Source organism: Camelus bactrianus, chromosome 8, assembly GCF_048773025.1.
Source record: "Camelus bactrianus isolate YW-2024 breed Bactrian camel chromosome 8, ASM4877302v1, whole genome shotgun sequence".
NCBI lineage: Eukaryota > Metazoa > Chordata > Mammalia > Artiodactyla > Camelidae > Camelus > Camelus bactrianus.
Window position 1 is genome coordinate 44,597,222 of NC_133546.1, and position 18,964 is coordinate 44,616,185.

The 18,964-nt window shown below is 42.8% G+C and overlaps 2 protein-coding genes across 10 annotated transcripts in view; one reads left to right on the plus strand and one right to left on the minus strand.

Moving 5' to 3' along the window:
* Window positions 1-26: 26 nt before the first annotated feature.
* SMPD2 (sphingomyelin phosphodiesterase 2) lies at window positions 27-3,435 on the minus strand. Of its 4 annotated transcripts, XM_045524740.2 has the most exons (11): window positions 3,236-3,435; window positions 2,831-3,023; window positions 2,505-2,601; window positions 2,326-2,402; window positions 1,881-1,974; window positions 1,648-1,737; window positions 1,324-1,406; window positions 1,067-1,199; window positions 869-973; window positions 531-684; window positions 27-432 (listed from the first exon to the last, which is right to left on the minus strand). In XM_045524740.2, exons 2-11 carry the CDS (start codon window positions 2,878-2,880, stop codon window positions 44-46), a joined length of 1,272 nt encoding a protein of 423 aa, XP_045380696.1. In that variant the 5' UTR covers window positions 2,881-3,023; window positions 3,236-3,435; the 3' UTR covers window positions 27-43. The 4 variants fall into 4 exon arrangements, with proteins under 4 accessions (XP_045380696.1, XP_010963705.1, XP_074224638.1 ...); XM_010965403.3 differs by lacking the exon at window positions 2,831-3,023; XM_074368537.1 differs by having other exon boundaries at window positions 2,831-3,435.
* PPIL6 (peptidylprolyl isomerase like 6) overlaps window positions 3,413-18,964 on the plus strand; it is a 32,602-nt gene continuing 17,050 nt past the window's right edge. For 4 of the 6 annotated variants that reach the window (XM_045524742.2, XM_045524741.2, XM_045524745.2 and 1 more), the window contains exons 1-6: window positions 3,413-3,577; window positions 6,347-6,442; window positions 11,054-11,242; window positions 14,252-14,314; window positions 14,434-14,581; window positions 18,675-18,731. In XM_045524742.2, the coding sequence (XP_045380698.1) occupies window positions 3,455-3,577; window positions 6,347-6,442; window positions 11,054-11,242; window positions 14,252-14,314; window positions 14,434-14,581; window positions 18,675-18,731 (676 nt within the window). In that variant the 5' untranslated portion in view covers window positions 3,413-3,454. The remainder of the gene's footprint in view (window positions 3,578-6,346; window positions 6,443-11,053; window positions 11,243-14,251; window positions 14,315-14,433; window positions 14,582-18,674; window positions 18,732-18,964) is intronic. The other 2 variants (XM_045524744.2, XM_010965400.3) reach the window with 1 other exon arrangement.

Here is an 18,964-nt window from a genome sequence, read left to right on the forward strand (position 1 = left end):
TGCCTCTAAAAGGAAAAAGGCAGAGCCACAAAAGTGTCAAGCTTTATTGTTCCTCAGCTCTGTCCCCCTCCTGCCGTCCCGGTTGCAGAGCTGGCTGGGACTCTGGGCTCAGATCCTGGGCCTCCCTTGCCCTTCCTAGCACATGCTGGAGTTCAGCTCGGGCCCTACACAAGCCTTTGGCCTCCTGCACGTGGAAAAGGTAGACTGCACCTGCCCCCAGCACCAGTCCTACACTAGGGGTCCAGAGCAGTATAGCAACTTCCCTGATCCCTCCTCCAACTGCCAGGGCACACAGCAACGCCAGGAGCAGCAGACCCAGACCAATCACGTAGCCAGTGATGGTGGCCCACCAGAGAGCTTGAGCCATGCCCTGGTCCAGCTCTGTCCAGGCCTCCCTTAGCACACTGATCAATGCTGACCTCTCTGCTGGTCCTAGAACAAGACAGGGCAGTGGGGTGGGGGAGATGGTCAGAGTGGAGAGGCTGCCTTGTGGTGGGGAAGGGCCAAGGAAAAGGATGGGGATGACTCACCATGAGAATGGCTGGAGGTGTGCTGGGGGGGGCTGTGTCTCACACACAGAGTAGCCATCAGGGCTTCATGATCGGAGAGTGGGGTGCCACTGTGAGGGTCATGGCCTGTGGTAGTTTTGAAAGTCTTACAGGAGATGTATAGGCCAGAAACTGCCTAGGAAAAGGGCCAGAGAGAAACTTCTTTGTGAGGGTGTCTTCCCAAAGAATCAGCTGCTGGCTGTCCCATTCTCCAGCCATCAGTGATATAAGACTAGACTAGTTGGAAAAAGGATCAGCACAGGCTGGTGAAAGACAAAGAGACACAGTGGGTGAAGACATGTTGTGGGGAGAGGTCTGACCTTATAAAGCACATAGTCAATGCGGATGCCCAAGGGAAATTGCTCCAGCTCCCGCCGATTGACGTAGCAGTTCTCAGGTACCATTGTACAGCCTTCTTCTGAGCCCTAGGTGAATAGCTGGCTCGAGCTAGGATGTGGGGAAAGGAGGAGGGAGAGAAGCTGGGGGTGTAGGTGGGGAAATAGATAGCAGGTCCTCACCTTGAAGTCCCGGGTCTCAAGATAGGCATCACATAGCCCCGTCCACTCCTTCAGGAGGCGACAGCCCAGGTCTTTCGGGTGCAAGTTGAGATCCCCACACAACAGAACCATGTCGGCCTTCTTGGATGTGTGGCTGGAGTGACCAAGATAGTGAGGCAAGAATTCTCCCACCAGCTCTGTCCTAAAAGTGGGACCCTTGCCACTCCTCAGTCCCTGGACCCCATCCCACTTCCCCTGTCAAGCCCAGGCTCACACACTGGATGAACTGGGCCAGCTCCCAAGCTTGGGCCACACGATGTGCTAGGTAGACATCCTTCTGTCGATTGTACTCTGCATGGAGCTGAGTAAGATAGATGAGATTATGGCAGGTGAGACAGAGTCCCAGGGGCAGGGGCAAAACAAGCTTGTGTCTGTCACTTGGTATGGTGCTTCTTAAAAAATGTGTGAACCTGGACTGCTGGCCTTAGGAGATCCTGCCCAGAGACACCTCACCCCAAGGCAGCCCAGCCAGAGAAGTCCTACCTCTCCCTCCCAGGACAAGCCTGCCTGTCCCAGCCCTAAGCACTGCTGGCTTCACTCACATGGGTCACATAGGCATTGAGCACCAATCCGCTCAGATGGAGCACCAGCAGCCCCACAGCCTTCCCACAGAACCAGTCACCATGATGGATCTGCAGGCAAGAGAGGGGAGGAACTCAGGGCACTGCCATTCTCTTTCTGTCCATCCCCTATAGTCCAAGGAAGGGGACCTCCTTTACTATGTGTTAGTGGGGGGTGGGGAAGGGAGGTGGAAGAGGTCAGAGATCAGGCTCACCATGTAGGGGTAGCCATTGAGGGTGAAGACATGCTGGGTGAATTCCTGGATTGGGTGTTTGGAGAAGACACAGAGGCCACTGCCAATGATGCCGCTGAAAGCCAAGTCCTGATTAATAACCAGAAAAGCAGGGAGAGAAATACCCAGCCCCCTTCCCCTCCTTTGTCTCCCAGCTCTTATCAGCTACTTTTTTCTCTCTGTGTTGCAGGCACCAGCCTCCGAACAAAGCTCAAAGCAAAAGGCCTTGGTGGGGTGATATGACGGCCTGATAATAAAGCTAAGATGAGCTGAGGAGCTAGATTTTCCTCATTCTGCCTTCTGCTCCCACACCCAGCAGAGAAGACGCTTGGGTGAAGGAAGAGGGTACAGGAAGCATAGGGAAAGGCTGGCAGGGCCAACAGCCTCCAGATTTGAGAATAGGCTCCCAAGTGAGTCGGCTTCTCACCTCCTGAAGTAGTGTGCAGCTGGGTAGGTGGGCAACAGCTTCTGTCTCAGGTCCTGGAAGTCCTGTTCACTCCACACCTTAAGGAGCAGGTTAAAGATGCCAGGGAGAAAGCCCCGTCCCGCTTCCTCAGCCGCCCCCCACCTCCAGCCAGGGTTCCACACCGGTTCCGCTCGGCCCACCTCCTCCAGTAGAGCTAGGTCGAAGCTCTCCATGTTCAGGAAGTCTCCCAGGCGCTTCACGCGGTCAGCCCGGTGCTTGCTCAAGTAGGGAATGCCCCTGCGGACAAGAAGGGCCAGGGGAGGTGACGGCTCGGGGTGCCCTGCGCTCCAGGTACTACCGGAGCTGGGGCCAGGTGTGCGCCCTGGAGGTGCGGATGGTCCCCGCAACCCCGAGGTTGTAGGACCGAGCGGAGCCGCGGCCCGGATGTGAGCAAGGCCTTCTTCCTTTGGCTGTGTGGGAGCGAGCGGGACGGCGGCCCCAGGCCCGGGTCAGCAGACGCACTCACCAGCAGTTGAGGTTAAAGACCCTCAGTCGCAGGGTGAAGTTGGGCTTCATGGCGGGGACGCTCGGGGACGCTGGGCCTCCGCAGCGACGGCAACGGTGGGGACAGGGGCGGGCGGCACTCCTCCCGGGGCAAGGCGCAAAAGTGGTCGCACAGCCCTCCCGCTCCTAGGAGGGCCGCGGCCCCGAAGCCCGCGCTGCGGGGGACAGACTCCCGCGTTACCCCGGCAACCGGCCGGCTGGCCCCAATCGGGCCGCGCGCCAACCCGGAAAGGCGATTTGCGGCGAAATAGGGCGCTAACGGGAGGCGACGGAAGAGCCCGAGGACCCTGGGCAGGCAGGTGGTCGCAGAGGGGGCCCGGGCGGGCGGCGAGACGGGCGGAGGCACGCGGGGCGCGGGCTCCTGTACCTTCTCCCCGAAACTCGTCACTGGAGGCGGTCGCCCGCGAGTCCTTTCCCGCCTCACTAGCAACAGGCTCAAAGTTGAGGAAAAGCCGGGCCTTCGCCGCCCTCCTCGCCCCTCGGCCCGCCCCTCGGCCCCTCCTCCTTGACGGCGGCGGGGGCGGGGCAGCGCGGTTACCCCGGCGACGCGCACTGTTTGTGGTCGGAGGAGTCTTCGCGCGCCGCCATGGCGAGCACACAGCAATCGGCCCCGTGCAGCTCGCAGTCGCCGCCCGAGCAGCCGCTGCAGGTGAAGGTAGTGGGGCTCTTCAAAAGTTCCAGCTTTCAGATTGCGAAGAGCGCCGCTGAGGTAACCGTGAAGAAACCACAAATGCGGGCTGCCCTTCCCGCTTCCGGGTTTTTCGCCTTCCGGTAGCGGGAGTAGCTGTTCAGGGAGGCGGTCCCGGCTGAGGTGGGCTACTTCTCGGTGGATCCGAGCGGGAACAAGTGCCGGTCCGGGCGGGAGTTTCCCCTTCGAGAAGGGCTACCTTTAAAGGGCTTTCCGAGCAAAGGAAGCACAAAAACCTTCGTGGGAATAAAAGTGATTCCTCCCTCTACATTACCACAGATTTTATTCCACATTAATTTTTAATTAAAATTATAGATTTTACAACTTCTTGGGAAAAAATGTTGCCATATAACTAGCTGATTTTTTTTTTTTTTTACAAACTCCCTCCTCAAGTAGTTTTTGAAAACTATTCATTTGGGAGGGTTTTTTTCCTTTAAATTTCCCATAGCAGCCACCGCATTATAATCGAATAGGTGCTTAAAAGAGTTAAGGAAAAACACTTTAACGGGAAGAATTTGGCCAGGTCAGTAATGCTGCAGCACACTTATAACCCTAATGCTGGAAAAATGCAGAAATGTATGAAATGTTGAAATGTAGAATTCAGCACGTCTTTGGGGTTTGCTACAGCAATGGGACTGTAAGATTGTGCCAAGCTTCTCTCCTTCAAAACCCTACCAGATTCCAGGAAAATGCCTTATTCATGTTCGTATCTCCCAAAGTACCCAGCTGGATACTTGACACAAAATGTTCCCAAATAGAAGAAATCTTAAGAAATTCCTATCCTCTTGCCTGTCTAAGTTCACAGAGTTAAAGTTTGTATTTATATAAACTCAGGAAATAGTAACTAATTTGTGAAGTAGATAAAGCTTACATCAAAATGGAGAGAACAAGTGTTCAGTCTGTGAAAAGGATACATGGATCATCAAAAAAAGTAGAAATTATGGACTGTGTTAGCTAGGCTGATAGGATCAGCAAAGTTTTAAGACCCAGGTTGTTTAATGAGTTTAAGGGATTTTTTTTTTTTTTTTGTCTTTTGTTTTTCTTAGCTCCTTTTCTGAAGGCACATGTTCTTCTCCACACTGTAGAGATCTTGGCAAATTTTTTTCTGTAAAGTCGTCTACATAAAAAATTATTACGCCTTCGGGGCCGTAGGCTCTTAGTCACTACTCAACTCTGCCCTTGTGCAAAAGCAGCTATAGACAGTATATAAATGAACGGTGGTTTTCCAATAAAAATTTATTATGGACACTGAAATTTGACTTGCATGTAACTTCACATGACATGAAATAATGTTTCTCATGATTTTTTTCAACTGTTTAAAACTCTAAAAATTATTCTTAGCTCTCAAGTCTTACAAAAACAGGCAGTGGTCCAGATGTGACTTGCTGGCCACAGCTCACCAACCCCTGTTGCAGAGGACATTAGGTTAAGAAAACAATTAGTAATGTTAATTTTCACTTTCTTAAGCTTTTGCCTACTATACCTCTGTTTGAATATGAAAACGTATCAGTGTCACATCAGTTCTTAGTAAAGGATCCTTGAATATATTCCCAACATGATCATTTGTGAGCAATCCCTGATGCCTTAATTAACTGACAAAGATTTAGATTTATAGGGTAAGTATTACATATATTCTAATTTGGATGTAGTCCATTCTGAAACAGACACTATATTATGAAGAAAGTATGATTAAGTAGCCTTAATTTCAAAACTATTGGGCTTATTAGTTTTTATGCCAAGTAGTCCCTCAGTGAGAAACAGCAGTCATCCTGCATGACCAGCTGAGACAGAGCACAGACACTGGAATTGAGAAAAAGGACACATCAGCTGTGGGTTGGCTACAGCAGTCTAAGAAGGAAACGGCCAGATTGCTGTTGCCCTGTTCTGCTACCCCTGGTCCCCAGGCAGGGTACACTCACATCCTGCCTTTTTCCCCTTTGGAATATTCATCCTTGATGAAGTGTGCCAGGCCAGTGTCCTCTTAGACCACGACAGAAGCAGCCAGCTGACACTTCCCTGTTGGCCTGTTTACTCTCATACCTGCTCAGGAAAGTGAGGCCTCACTACTATTGCCTCAGCTGCCTTCTCTTGCTTTAGGAGGAGGCAAAGTGGAACATATCAGGAACCAAAACTTTTTTTTGGTCAGAAATTGTTAACCAGTAAGAATTTTCTCAGATTCACACAGACAAAACAAAATATGTTAAATCAATACGTGCTCAATATCTAGACCAAAACATATTTAATATTTACTTCTCTTTTTCCCAAGGGGTAGAGCACAACAATATCATTTTGGTCATTCTGTCATCCTTTTGGTCATATGTCAGTGAATTAAAGCAATAAATTTCTTCAAAACATTTTGTCAAAAGTATCCAGAGATCTACTGAGGTTTAGTAAGAGCGTAATTTAGGGAAAAACTAATCCTAAAAGAACATGGTAGATCACAAAACTGTTGGCATAAACTCATTTTTTTTCATTTGTTTATTCTTTTGTTATGTGAGGATGGTCCACTATGTGCCAGATCTTGAGGCCAGTGGGATACTAAGACATCCTCTTTGTCCTCAAGGAACTTATTCTCTCCAGATCAGAGACAAATAAGTGTGGTCTGGGGAGGGACTTAATGGAGGGAAGCAGAGGGGCTTCTGGGAGCTGGCAAGGGGCATCTAAGACTGTGAGAGCTGGGTGTATGTTGTATAAAATTTTCTGGAGATACTATAAAAATGGGGGTGGGGTAGTGATTTCTACTTTAAAAGAGAACCTACTCTAAAATAATTATTCTATTTTGAAACATAGAATTTGAAGAGTAATTATCCATCCACATTTGAAGATCCTATAATAATTCCTGTTCAAGAATTTGCATGGGATCAATATCTACAGGAGAAGAAAAGGGTAAAGGATATTTGGGGTGTGGGAAATAAGCGAAGTTTTGCCTGAATTATTTACTTATGCATTGTTTTGGAAAAACTGAAGCAGTCGTTTTAATGCAACTAGATTTTATTTCTCTAAATTAGGCACTTTTCCTCTATTAATTCAATCATTTAGCAGGCTGATTTTAAGAAAAAGTAATACATTTAGAGGATTTTCTTTTGGAAGGCATGTGATAAAGGTAAGTTTTAAACTCTCAGTGCTGCAGTTTACCCCTGCTGATGCAGATATAGCATGGGAGCTTGCTTGTGTGGGGCTGTTGCCTAGGAGAGCTCTGATGGCAGGCACCAAGTTCCCACAGGGTTGCCTTGTAGGAAGCTTCAAGCCTGCCTTCTCCCCTCTGACAGTACCCTTGGAGAACCCCAGACCCTAAGACTAGCAGAGTTTGTCCAAGCATGGCTGATTGATTTCCTCTTAGGTGCCAACCTGATTAGTTGGTAGTGCTGCCTGGAGTATGTGATAAGAAGGATTCTAAGGTGGCATCCTGGCTCAGATATATCTCAGAGGACAGGCTGGAATGAATACACAAGAATATCCTGCTTGTCACCTCTGGCCCAGTCCTATAGAGAGTCCCAGTCCAGGTTTCCTTACCCTGCCCCATCTCCCAGTGGCTGATGAAATCCCATTTCCCCTGACCAGAGCAGTTTTGATTGTTCTGTGCTTGGTTGCACAAGGACGTCTTGTGACCTTGTGATTATCATGCAGATAATGTTGCTTTATGTGACCACTTCACTCTCTGCTCAGTCACATGAACGGCGCAAGACTGAGTCAAGGGTAACGTTTGTTAGTCTCTTACCATTTTCATAGCCATAATACATTTGCATTGGAATTCAGATAGAACCATAGCAAACACTTACATATGGCACTTATTATATGCCAGACACGATTCTAATGGCTTCTATAAATACTGACTCTAACCCTTATAACAACTGGGGTGGCCAAGGGTACTGGTTTTCCTGAATCTGAGAGGTTTGCTGGGATGCAGGAATTTTAATGCTAAAGCTGAGATAACCCTGGGCAAACAATGGTGGTTGGGCACTCTATCGTAAAACAATATGTTTCTTAATTTTTTCATCAAACTTCCTCTACTACTTATTGTATCATGCTCTCTACCTGCAGGACAGCCATGATTTCACACTTTGTGGTCTGTACCCATTCCCCTTACATACTCCCACCGTACTCTGAAAGATTGGTGTGCATTCCATTCCACAATTTCCATCCCTTGTCAGCCTGGGTTACTGACCTTGAGATGGTTTGTGTTCTCTTCCTCCTGTTTTTCTTATGGGGCCTGAATGAGGCTTCCCAGATAATCACTGCTGCCTCTTCCCACATGTTCTTTACTCCTTATCTTTCCCTTCTTCCCTTCCCCACCCTCATCTCCTGTACACTTGCCACCTTAATCTCTTCCTCCTTTTCAGGCCAGTTTTTTGTCCTCCTTCTATATAAGCATTGTCTTATGGCATATGTAGTGCATCTTTGCACATTAGAGGTTAGATCTGAGGTGGCCTTATGCTTCAGCAGATTGTAATACCACACCTGAGGGATGGCTTCAGAGCCTTTCAGAAAGCCTTTCTTCCCACTCCAAAAAAGGCAGCGTCTTACATGTTAGTGCTAGAAAGCCCTAAAAAACAATAAGGTCCAGCCCACTGTCTTGAGGCAGGTGAGGAGGGCTTCTCATATACAGAAGACACACAGACAAGGCATTTAATCTTCAGCTTCCAAGCCAAACACAAGGCCTCTGCACACAGCACCCTATAAGCAAATGAAACTAGACTAAGCACAGAGGAAAAGAAAAAGAAGTATCTTGGTTGGATAATAAACTATATGGTTATGGATGCCTCATTCCACCTTTGATTTTCTGCTGACCCTATTATTTTACAACCCAGGAATATCTCAAGGATCTGGGAAACATCTGTTTGAAATGTTATCAAAGGAAATAGCACTCCCATCTCCCAGTCTCTGAGAGTATGAGTCTAACTTTGGTGGCTTGTTCTACAAGTTGATAAAACTACCTCCTGTCAAAAAGGATTGGTGCAGCCACTGTGGAGGACAGTACAGAGGTTCCTTAAAAAACTAAAAATAGACTTCCCACCATGTGATCCAGCAATCCCACTCATGGGCATATACCTGGAGAAAAATAAAATTAAAAAAGACACATGCTCACCAATGTTCACAGCAACACTATTTACAATAGTCAAGACATGGAAACAACCCAAATATCCACCAACAGATGACTGAATGAAGGAGATGTGATACATATATACAACGGAATACTACTCAGCCATAAAAAAGAATAAAATAATACCATTTGCAGCAACATGGATGTACCTGAAAATCGTCATTCTAAGTGAAGTGGGCTGGAAAAAGAAAGAAAAATGCCATATGTTATCACTTATATGTGGAATCTGAAAAAAAAAAAAAAGACAACCTACAGGATGGGATACTTGCAAACAATGTGACTGACAAGGGATTAATTTCCAAAATATACCAACAATTCATATAGCTCAATATTTAAAAAAACCCAAACAACCCAATCAAAAAAATGGGCAGAAGACCTAAATAGACATTGCACCAAAGAAGACATACTGATGGCCAATAGGCACATGAAAAGGTGCTCAACATTGCTAATTAATAGAGAAATGCAAATCAAAACTACAATTAGGTGTCACTTCACACCAGTCAGAATGGCCATCATCACATAAATTCTGAAGAGGATGTGGAGAAAAGGGAACCTTCCTACATTGTTGTTGGAGATGTAAATTGGTGCAGCCACTATGAAGAACAGTATGGGGGTTCCTTAAAAAACAAGAAATAGAGTTACCATTTGATCCAGCAATCTCACTCCTGGGCATATATCTGGAAAAGACAAAAACTCTTAATTTGAAAAGATACATGCACCCCAACATTCACAGCAGCATTATTTACAAGAGCCAAGACATGGAAGCAACCTAAATGGTCAACGGCAGATAAATGGATAAAGAAGGTGGAATACCACTCAGCCATAAAAAAGAATGAAATAATGCCATTTGCAGGAACATGGATAGATGTAGAGATTATCATACTAAGTGAAGTATGTCAGAGAAAAACAAATACCATATGATATCACTTATATGTGGAATTGTAAAGAAGTGATACAAATGAATTTCTTTACAAAATAGAAACAGACTCACAGATGTAGAAAACAAACTATGGTTACCAAAGGGGGAAGGTAGGGAGGGATAAATTAGGAGTTTGGGATTAGCAGATACACGCTACTATATACAAAATAGACAAACAGCAAGGACCTACTGTATAGTACAGGGAACTAAATTCAGTATCTTATAATAACCTAAAATGGGAAAGAATCTGAAAAAGAATAGGTATTTGTATATATATGTATAACTGAACCACTTTACACCTGAAACTAACATAGCGCTGTAAATCAACTATACTTCAATAAAAAAAAATCATCTTCAGCCTCTAAATAAAGTGTACCTGCTATTGCATTGCTCCCACCAGGCTAACTAAAATGTCCATAACTAAACTTCTCCCCTTTTTAAAGTTCTATGTCCTATAAAATGTGAGAACCCTGATAAATTTAAACTGACCCATAACTTTCTCTGTGGTTGAAAGTTCAGCATGATGAAGTTTAGGAAGTGAGGAATCAGACGTGAGCTTCTCCTGAGAGAGGAGCCAGGAATGGAGCATGCTGGCAGCTGAAGGTAAACTGTTTCTCAGCCCCACACTTCTCTAGGTACAGTCTCCAGACCAGCAGCGGCAGACCTCCTGGGATTTTGTTAGAAATGCAAATGGTCAGACCCCATCCCAGAATCAGAAGCTCCTGGTGGGACTCAGGAACCTGTAATTCTGACTACACACTAAAACTGGAGAACAGCTGTCCCAGATGATGCATGGTTTTGCCAGGACTGGCACTAGGTGATAATAAACCAGATCTCCCTAAGGAGGGGACATTATTCAGTGGCCATGCTCTGGGATTTCAGAGGTTGGCCATCAATGTTGTGTGGATGAAAACACTAATGCACTTCATTTTGAGGGGCTTAGACTTAAAAGTGTTGACAAAAGTGAATTCTCTTCCTCAGTGCCTTGGGTGTGCCCCTGGAAACCCCTACTGGCCTGAGGAGGCATTTCCTCACCTGTTCTGATTTCCCTCCATTAAAAAGCACTTTTTCAATCCTTGGCATTGAAAACCATGTCTTACTTAGGACCCCAAACCAAGTATGCACACCGTAAAATATGCTCCAGAAATGAAGCTAGAGGACTGCATTTTCTTGTCAAATTAATATAGCAAGTATGCTATGCATACACAGATTTTTATTACCAGATTACCATCTATTTTCTAAGGTGGTACCATTTTAAAGATCACTTTTAGGTCATTCTTTGATTCCAGCAATGTCAGTTTCTTGAAAATGTTCTTAAATCCCTTTTGAGAGTAAAATTCTGAAAGATGGCAAAAAATACATTTTTAATAGATTCAGTCCTATGTTTGATCCCAAGCTCTGACTTACAGGTTAAGCAAGGTTTTTTGGTTTTCGTTTTTTTCCCCCATTACATTTTTCTGGTCCTTTTCCTTTACAGGAACTTAAGAATGAAATCTGGGAATATTCTGCCTATGTGATGTGTTTTATTAATGATCAGCTCCTCGGCAATGCCCTTGATCTTCAGAAATGGGCCCACAAGGTGTGGAATATAGTTGATTTTAAGTCCCCTGCACTTTATGAAGCACTTACAATGGATTATTCTGCCAAATTCTTAAGAGACACCAAGGCAAGTTATACTCATTTTTAAAGAAAAATAGTGGAATCTTTGAGCACGTATATTGATTCAGCATTAATTACTGATAACCTGGCAAAGGGACTATGGAAAAGGAGAAGACTAGGTTTTAGGTTTTCAATGACCTTATGATCCAGTTGCAAAGGATTATAATCCAGCAGGTGGTGTGTAAAGCAGCAGGCAGACAGCACAAGGAGAAGCACATCCCTGTTCAAACATTTCTACTTCCCATCAGAAGCTTATAATGCATGAATTATCACCCATTTTAAAATATAAAGACCCTCCCCCACCTCAGAGAAGGTTAAGCCTATCCTTCATTCACCTTTCGTATGAAATATTGAAATTAATACATTCTAACACCTAAGTGAGTTTGCATTCTCTTTCTAACACTAAGAGAATGGAAAGTTTGAGAAGAAAGGTGACATTTTAAAGCATGACATAGTTGGGGAGAGCAGGACTAGACAAGCTGTGGCATTGGGGAGGTTTCCAATGGTAGAGGACAGTCATGAAGCTTGAGGTCCAGAGGGCAAGAGACAGACATCAGGGTGGAATGGCAACAGAGGGGAAAGTATTTTGTAATTTTGCTCAGAAACCTTGTTGTAGCAACGGCTACCACGTGCTGAAAATCGTTTCAGGCCCACGATGGCCTGTGCTCACAGAAAGACCCAGTGCTAGAGCTGTATAAAGGCAAACACTTGCCTTGTTCATCCTTCTTTAACCACTGCCTCAAACAAGAGTCTGAAATGTCAGAGGTGCTCAATGCACTGAGGAAATGCTGGAAACTCTGGGGAGGAAATTAACATTGGGAAAATGAGAGGGTCAGTCAGGATTCTTGGTGCCAAAAATACCAAGCTGTTCTGATTAACTGGAAGAGGAAAAGTATGTATTAAAAGGTTGTTGGTAACCTCACAATTGACAGGAAAGCTGGAGAACCAGCTCTGGAAAGCAGGCAGGAACCAGGGGAGGCCTGGAAGCAGAAAAACGACCGGAGGCACACCCCAGGCTTATGGAGGCAGGACACTGCTGTGGTGTCTGCTAGCCCTGGGTTCACAATGCCGCCTTCACCAAGCGTAACTTCTCAGCTCTCTTGGGTCTTCGTCACTCCCTGGAGATCCAAGGCCCCAGGCAGGAGCACCTAACTAGTCCAGAGCCCAGGTCGTATCCCCACAGCCTGGCTCTCACAGAGCAGGGGCCAGGGGAGAAGGTTCTGCAGCGGCTGGTGCCACCCTGTGGAGAGTTTCCCAAATAGGAAAGGTGCTTAGGTGTTAAAACAAAACAAACAGATCCACTAAAGAAAGGTTGAATTTACTGTCCATTGTGAACCAAGAAGTTAGATTTTATCCAGAAGGAAGCTGAGCTAACAGAACTTTTCATCAAGAGTATGACATAATCCTCTTCCCTGTTCTGGAAAAATTTTTAGGGCTGTGTCCCAACAGGGTGGAGTGGGGAAAGCTTGGTGGCAGTGTGACCATTTGGAAAGTTGCTATAGTAGTGTGGGCTTGAAATAATGACAGCCTGAATTAATTAGTGGCAGTGAGGAGAGAGGACCCAGATTCCAGAGAATATCCTTGGATTTTTTGCACAGGTCCTAGATTCTTCGTGCTGAGTAAAACCCAGGGACTTGTTTGGAATGATATACAAGACAATTAGGTTTGGCTGCTAGGTGACATTACCTGTGTTACAGTCATTTGCTCTCTTTTCATTAGAATTTTTAGAATTATGTACTCTTGACAACCACATAAAGATAATATATTGATGCCCAGAGAAGTTTATTGATGCCTCAATGGACTCACTCATTTCTTAAGTCAATCATGAGTTCTAATACATCCTCTTTTTCTTCCTATGCCTGTGAAGTTTTCTATATTATTGCCACTTATTTTAAAGTTATAACATTCTTTTTTTTAAATGTTTTTTTAATGGAGGTACTGGGAATTGAACCCAGGAACCCATGCATGCTAAGCACACACTCTACCACTGAGCTATTCCCACCCCGCCAAAGTCATAATATACTTTTATAATTAAGAACTTATAGTACAGAAGCCGAGAGGCACAAACCCATTAATTATAATTAGCATGGGTGTAATACCTCATTCCTGGGTGCCAGACATTATAATATCATTTCAGTCTTTTAATTAAAAAAAAAAGCTTAGAGTGACATAAAATAATGATAGTGATACATTTAAAAGTGATTTCATTTATGTCTCCTAGATTCTTAAGAAATAGGGCAGGGCAAACTATGTGCCTTGTTAAATCAGGCAGCATTTTTATGTATGAGTTGAAATGTAGTCGTGAGATTTGTCCTGCTCCCTAAATGAATGCTACTGTGATGGGGAAGAGTGTTTTCATTTCGGTTGCCTCTTCGTAGGGCTCAAAAGTGTTAGTTGTCTCTACTAGAAAGGATGTCAATTGAAAATAAGAGCTGGGGGTATCTGGGAACATGAATGAAATAACTTGAAAGCATAGTTTCCTCTCTTCCCTACCCCTGGTATTGCCCCTTCTATGCATAGAGTGGCCTTATCTTCCTGCTCAGAAAGGCTGTGGCCTATCCCTACTTAGCTGATCTGTGCACTCTCTGAAAGTCCACAACACACGGTAACCAAATTCATGGGACTCACGTTGGATCCTTTCCCAGAATTACTCAGGAAAGAAAAGAATTCCCAGTCTGCTGCTTTTCCCAAAGGGCCTGACTAATGTTCCTTTCCACACCTAGTCTGCAATGCAGTGGAGATCTAGGCCGTGTGTTCTCAGTCTTGTGTGATAGGTTAATGTTATTCATAGCTTTGCTATTGAAGGGTTTTAAAAAGCATGTTATTCAGGTTGTAAAACTTGGTATAATAAAACAAACTTATTTAAGTCATTCTTTTCATTTTGCTGTTACATTATCCACTCTTTATGCTGTTAATCATCTTATCACTGAAAACATTATTCTGTTATAATTTTGGTCATTTCTACGAACTTCCGAAACATTGACCTGCATTACCTTTTTTTCCTTGATTTTAATAGCATGATTTTGTGTTCTTGGACATTTCTATTGATTTTTATCCAATTGGAAGACTAATTTTTGAGGTAAGAGGTTTTGGGTGGTTTTGTTTTTTTTTTTTTTAATAAGCTGGGGGGAGTAAGAATCTCTAACTGTCAAAATATTAAGTGTTTAATCTTTTAAACCTTTTATCTTTATTTTATAGCTATACTGTGATACATGTCCCAAAACATGTAAAAATTTTCAGGTCTTGTGCACAGGAAAAGCAGGGTTTTCCCAAAGTGGCATCAGGCTACATTACACAGGTTCAATTTTTCATCGAGTAGTGCGGAATGGCTGGGTACAAGGAGGAGGTGAGTTTAAAACCTTAAATAGAACTTAACTGTAACATTAAATCAGAATGTCCAAAATTTTGTTTATCTGCCTTTGTAAAATTCATCTAGAATTAGGTATATTTAAATATTTATTTTTTAAAATTTCTTTAGGTTTATCCTGTTTGTTTGTTTGTTTGTTTTGGGGGGGAGAGGTAAATAGGTTTATTTCTTTCTTTATTTTTAGAGGAGGTACTGGGAATTGAACCCATGACCTCATACATGCTAAGCATGTGCTCTACCACTTGAGCTATACTGTCCCCCTTAGAATTAGGTATATTTAATATTATATGTTATATATATTTATTTAAAGGATACTTTATATGGCCACATGATGAATTAAGACATTCATACTTAAAAAAATTCCCCAATTATTAAGATAAACAAATCTAAAGTGTGTCACCAGGAATATTCCAGATTAAAAAGTGATATAAAAAAGAAGGAAAACATTTTTTTAATTAAAAGATGATTGCAAATTCTCACCTAAAGAAATAGTACATAGAAAATACAGTGCTCTTCAGAAACAGACTACAGGTGGGAATTTGAAAATGGAATAAATGAAAATCAGTTTATTTCTCACCAAAGATGTTACATTGTTACAACTGAAAAGTAAGATGTAAAGCATTTTGGTCTCCATCTTTGCTTTCTTTTCAGGTCAGTCCTTTGGAGTTACATAGACTAGATGCCTGATTAACAAAAACTAAGTTTTGGAGGCCTTTTAGGAGATATCCCATAGGGAGCAAGCAGGCAACAATTTAAAAATAACTGGCTTAGTGTGGAAGGAGATTTACTTGAATTTGGTGAAATATGCAGAGGCTTACATTAATAATGTTTATTTTTCTACAATCGGGAACATTCTAAGGCTGATGAGAAAAATGTAGATTTAATTCAACTATCTTTTATGTAAATCAGTTGTTTTTTCCTGTTTCTCCAAAATGAGATCATATTACAAATACTTTTTTCTAATCTCATTATTTTTTCACTTACTATAAATGGTATTCATAGTCAATGTCAATACACATAAACACATAAAATTTTTAGTGTCTGCCTAACTTTTCATCATACCGCTATGCCAGTTTAATGAATTCCCCATTGGTGAACCTTTATCTATTTTTTGTTAATATAAAACAGTCCTCAAGAGGGCCCACATCAGGGTCTCCTGATACTTAGCTCAACACTGACTTTTATGTGTTGGGCTCCCAGTGTTTGGTTTTTGCCTGGCCCTCCCCTGTAAGCCCCAGAGCAAGATTTGGGAAAAGTAGGTCATGTTATTTGTCTACTTATTTGAAGTAAACTTTCCAAATAGTAAGTGCACAGATCTCAGATCACGTTTTTAGATTGGGAGGCATTGATGTTTAAGGACAGTTTGGGGGAAAAATTCTGGTTACTAGATTCAAATCCAAACTGATACATACAAGTCATGCCATGTCAGATAAGGCACTTGTCATCTCTGAATCAGTGTCTTAATCATAAAATGGGGGTAATTATAGTTATCACAGGATGCGGTGAGGATTCAACACCATGGTATACTGAAAGTGCCAAGCTCTGTAAGCATTCTTCTTCAAATGTCAAGATTCCTACTAGGCTGTGGGTAGAATTTGGGAGTACAGGAGCTAACTGTGGGTTTGTGCTGTGCCTTAGGATGCTTCCAGGATTGCTCACCCTTTGGGACCAATAGGCCCTACACAGTCTTCATTCTTCCCCCGACCCCATCTCACCTTCTGCCCTCTCCCTCTCACTCACTCTGCTCCACACCCTGGCCTCCTAGTTGTTCCCTAAGCACATCAAACATATTATGTGCCTTGAAGTCTTTTGCCTGAGAGATCTCCACCTTTCTATTCCTCCTATATTCCTATAATCTGGAATATCCCTCTGCTTCACCCCCTGATCTGTTTCTGATTTTTACTAAGAGTTTATCTCAGCTGGCACTTACCTGACCACCCTCTTTAAAACTGCCACCTTTCTCTTCATATACCTCTCCTCATCCCCTCCCTGCTGCTCTCCTATCCCCTTACCCGGCCTTATTTTCCTTCCTAGCACTTTTCACCACTGGACAACAGTTAATATGTCTTTGTTAATTGATTTATTGTCAATTTCTTTTCACTAGAATATAAGTTCCATGAGGACAGAGATTTTTATCTATTTTGTTCACTGTTGAATCCTCAGGTTGGAGAACAGTGCCTGACATATAGTAGATGCTTCAAAAAATATTTGTTGAAAGAATGAATGAATGAACAGATAATTAAACAGGAAACATACATTCTATTCATTTCGAAAGTAAGAAGTTAAAGAAGATACTAAGTTGTTAAGGCTCTTTGGTAGGATTTTATCTGTGTCGCTTCTGCAAGGCCTACTGCCTTCAGGAGGATCTCTTGAGATATAGTTTAATACACTTTATCGTCATCACCATCATCATAATGATGCTGAAGATGATGATAATGACAGAATGCATTCCAAATGTGTGATGCTGCACAATAATAATGGCCCCTAATGAAAGAGCATGACCCTCTGCCAGGCACCACACCATGTGCTCTCCCTATACCACTGCATTTAATCACTTAATCTCAGAACTACCTGGGAGGCACTTCTCGTTATCCTTGTCTATGCAGATGAGGAAACAGTCTTGGAAAAGGTAATCAACATCAAGATTTAAATCAAAATCATCTGACTTTAAAGTTTACTTTTAACCACTATTCTGCATTACTAAATTTGTTGCCAGAAGTCTAGACGTAATATCAGATATCCAAAGCTGAATTCAAGGGGGGTTACTGCCACAAAAAATATTACATACTGATTGAAATGGTATCAATATAAAATATTCACCTGGGAGATCTGAAGCAAAGGACAGGAGTAATGGCAGGTATTGGAGAGATAGGGCAAGGGAGTGTCACTGGTGTGTATATAAGTTAGCAGGGGTGGAGAAATCATCTGGGCAGATTCTTCTGAGCAAAGCAAATTCTAGGACCTGAAGGAATTGGTGCTGGAACTCCTTCAACTTCCCCATCCTCGGATTTGGCCTCTGGCTATTGCAGCAGGCTCTGGAGAACAACTGTGGGCTGTGGGGTGAATCATGGGGGAGTATCAGGTGGAGTAGGTTGGAGACATAGATTTATCAATTAACTTCTGAGCCAGCTTTATGAAGTATGATTTAAATGTTACATGCCTTGTCCTGCAAAAATTCTCTCCACATGCTTGCTGTTGCATCAGATTTCTTTAAAATATCATAGACGCTTTTATTATAGATAAAGAGCTCATGTTGAGTTAAAATGGCACAATCCTTCAACAGATATTTATTGCACACTATTCAAGGAGGGCAGACAAGAGAGCTGAAGGAAGTAAAAGGGGTGATGGCAAGAACACAGACCTCAGAGAACTGTAGTTTCACTAGAGTTAGCTTTGCTTCCCTTTTAGCTGTGGATAGATTTAAAAAATAACTTGTGCATGGAGGGTTTTTATGGTAGGATCATTACCTAAGCCAAAATAAGCATATGATGCACATAATGTGAAATAGGTCATATAAATACCATTTTTTAAAACCACATTACATTACAAAGGAACTTCATTTCCAAAATACCAGATACATAAATGAGTTAATCACTATAGGGTTCCAAGGAATGAAATTTTGAACGTTAATTCTTTTTAGAGCATCTATTTTTATTTTTGTGTTAAAAAGACCTTACCATTCCTATTCCACCCTCTCAGCTTGACCTTTCTATTTTTCTGAAAAGCAAGATAGGCTATGGAATAGCTTGTGAAATAAGCAGAATTTATATGAACACATTTTCTTTAAATAGCACAATTACAATACTTCATCATTTCAAAGGTTTTGCATTATAATTTAACCTACTTCAGAGTTATGAGGGAAACAAATGGGATCATGAATATAAAAGGACTTACAAAGTACAAGTGAAATCATTATAGAAACATTTTCATGGTGCAGATATTGAAAAATTAGGTAACTTACTGTAGTCATTGGTGTAAGTGGAATCATAATTTAAAGCATTGTTTCCCTGCCATCACTGTATTTTCTATTTTAGTATCAGAATTCTAATGTTTATTTATTGCTGTTTCTCAGATATAGTTGCTGGAAAAGGAAATGGTGGAGAGTCAATTTATGGACCAACATTTGAAGGTATGTATCTTTAAATTTCGTCAGTTGTGTTCTAATTGATTATTCAGATTTAACAGGACTGGACAATTTCACAACCCCAAATAAGATAGTGTTGGGGGTAACATACTACAAGTACACACACTAAAAGTAGGAGTCAAAAGTGGGGTAGAGGGGAAGACACCCCAGCCCAGTTCAGAATAGCTTTGTACATATAATTTTTCACTTGCGTAATTATGTTATTTCTTTAGGATAAG

Excerpts from the sequence above, each read along its gene's own strand:
- SMPD2 (XM_045524740.2), bottom strand. The coding sequence starts at position 2,880 with ATGAAGCCCAACTTCACCCTGCGACTGAGGGTCTTTAACCTCAACTGC. Across the intron at positions 2,602-2,830 it reads GTCTTTAACCTCAACTGCTG|GGGCATTCCCTACTTGAGCA; the intron begins GTGAGTGCGTCT and ends TCTTGTCCGCAG. Across the intron at positions 1,738-1,880 it reads TCAATGGCTACCCCTACATG|ATCCATCATGGTGACTGGTT; the intron begins GTGAGCCTGATC and ends TCTTGCCTGCAG.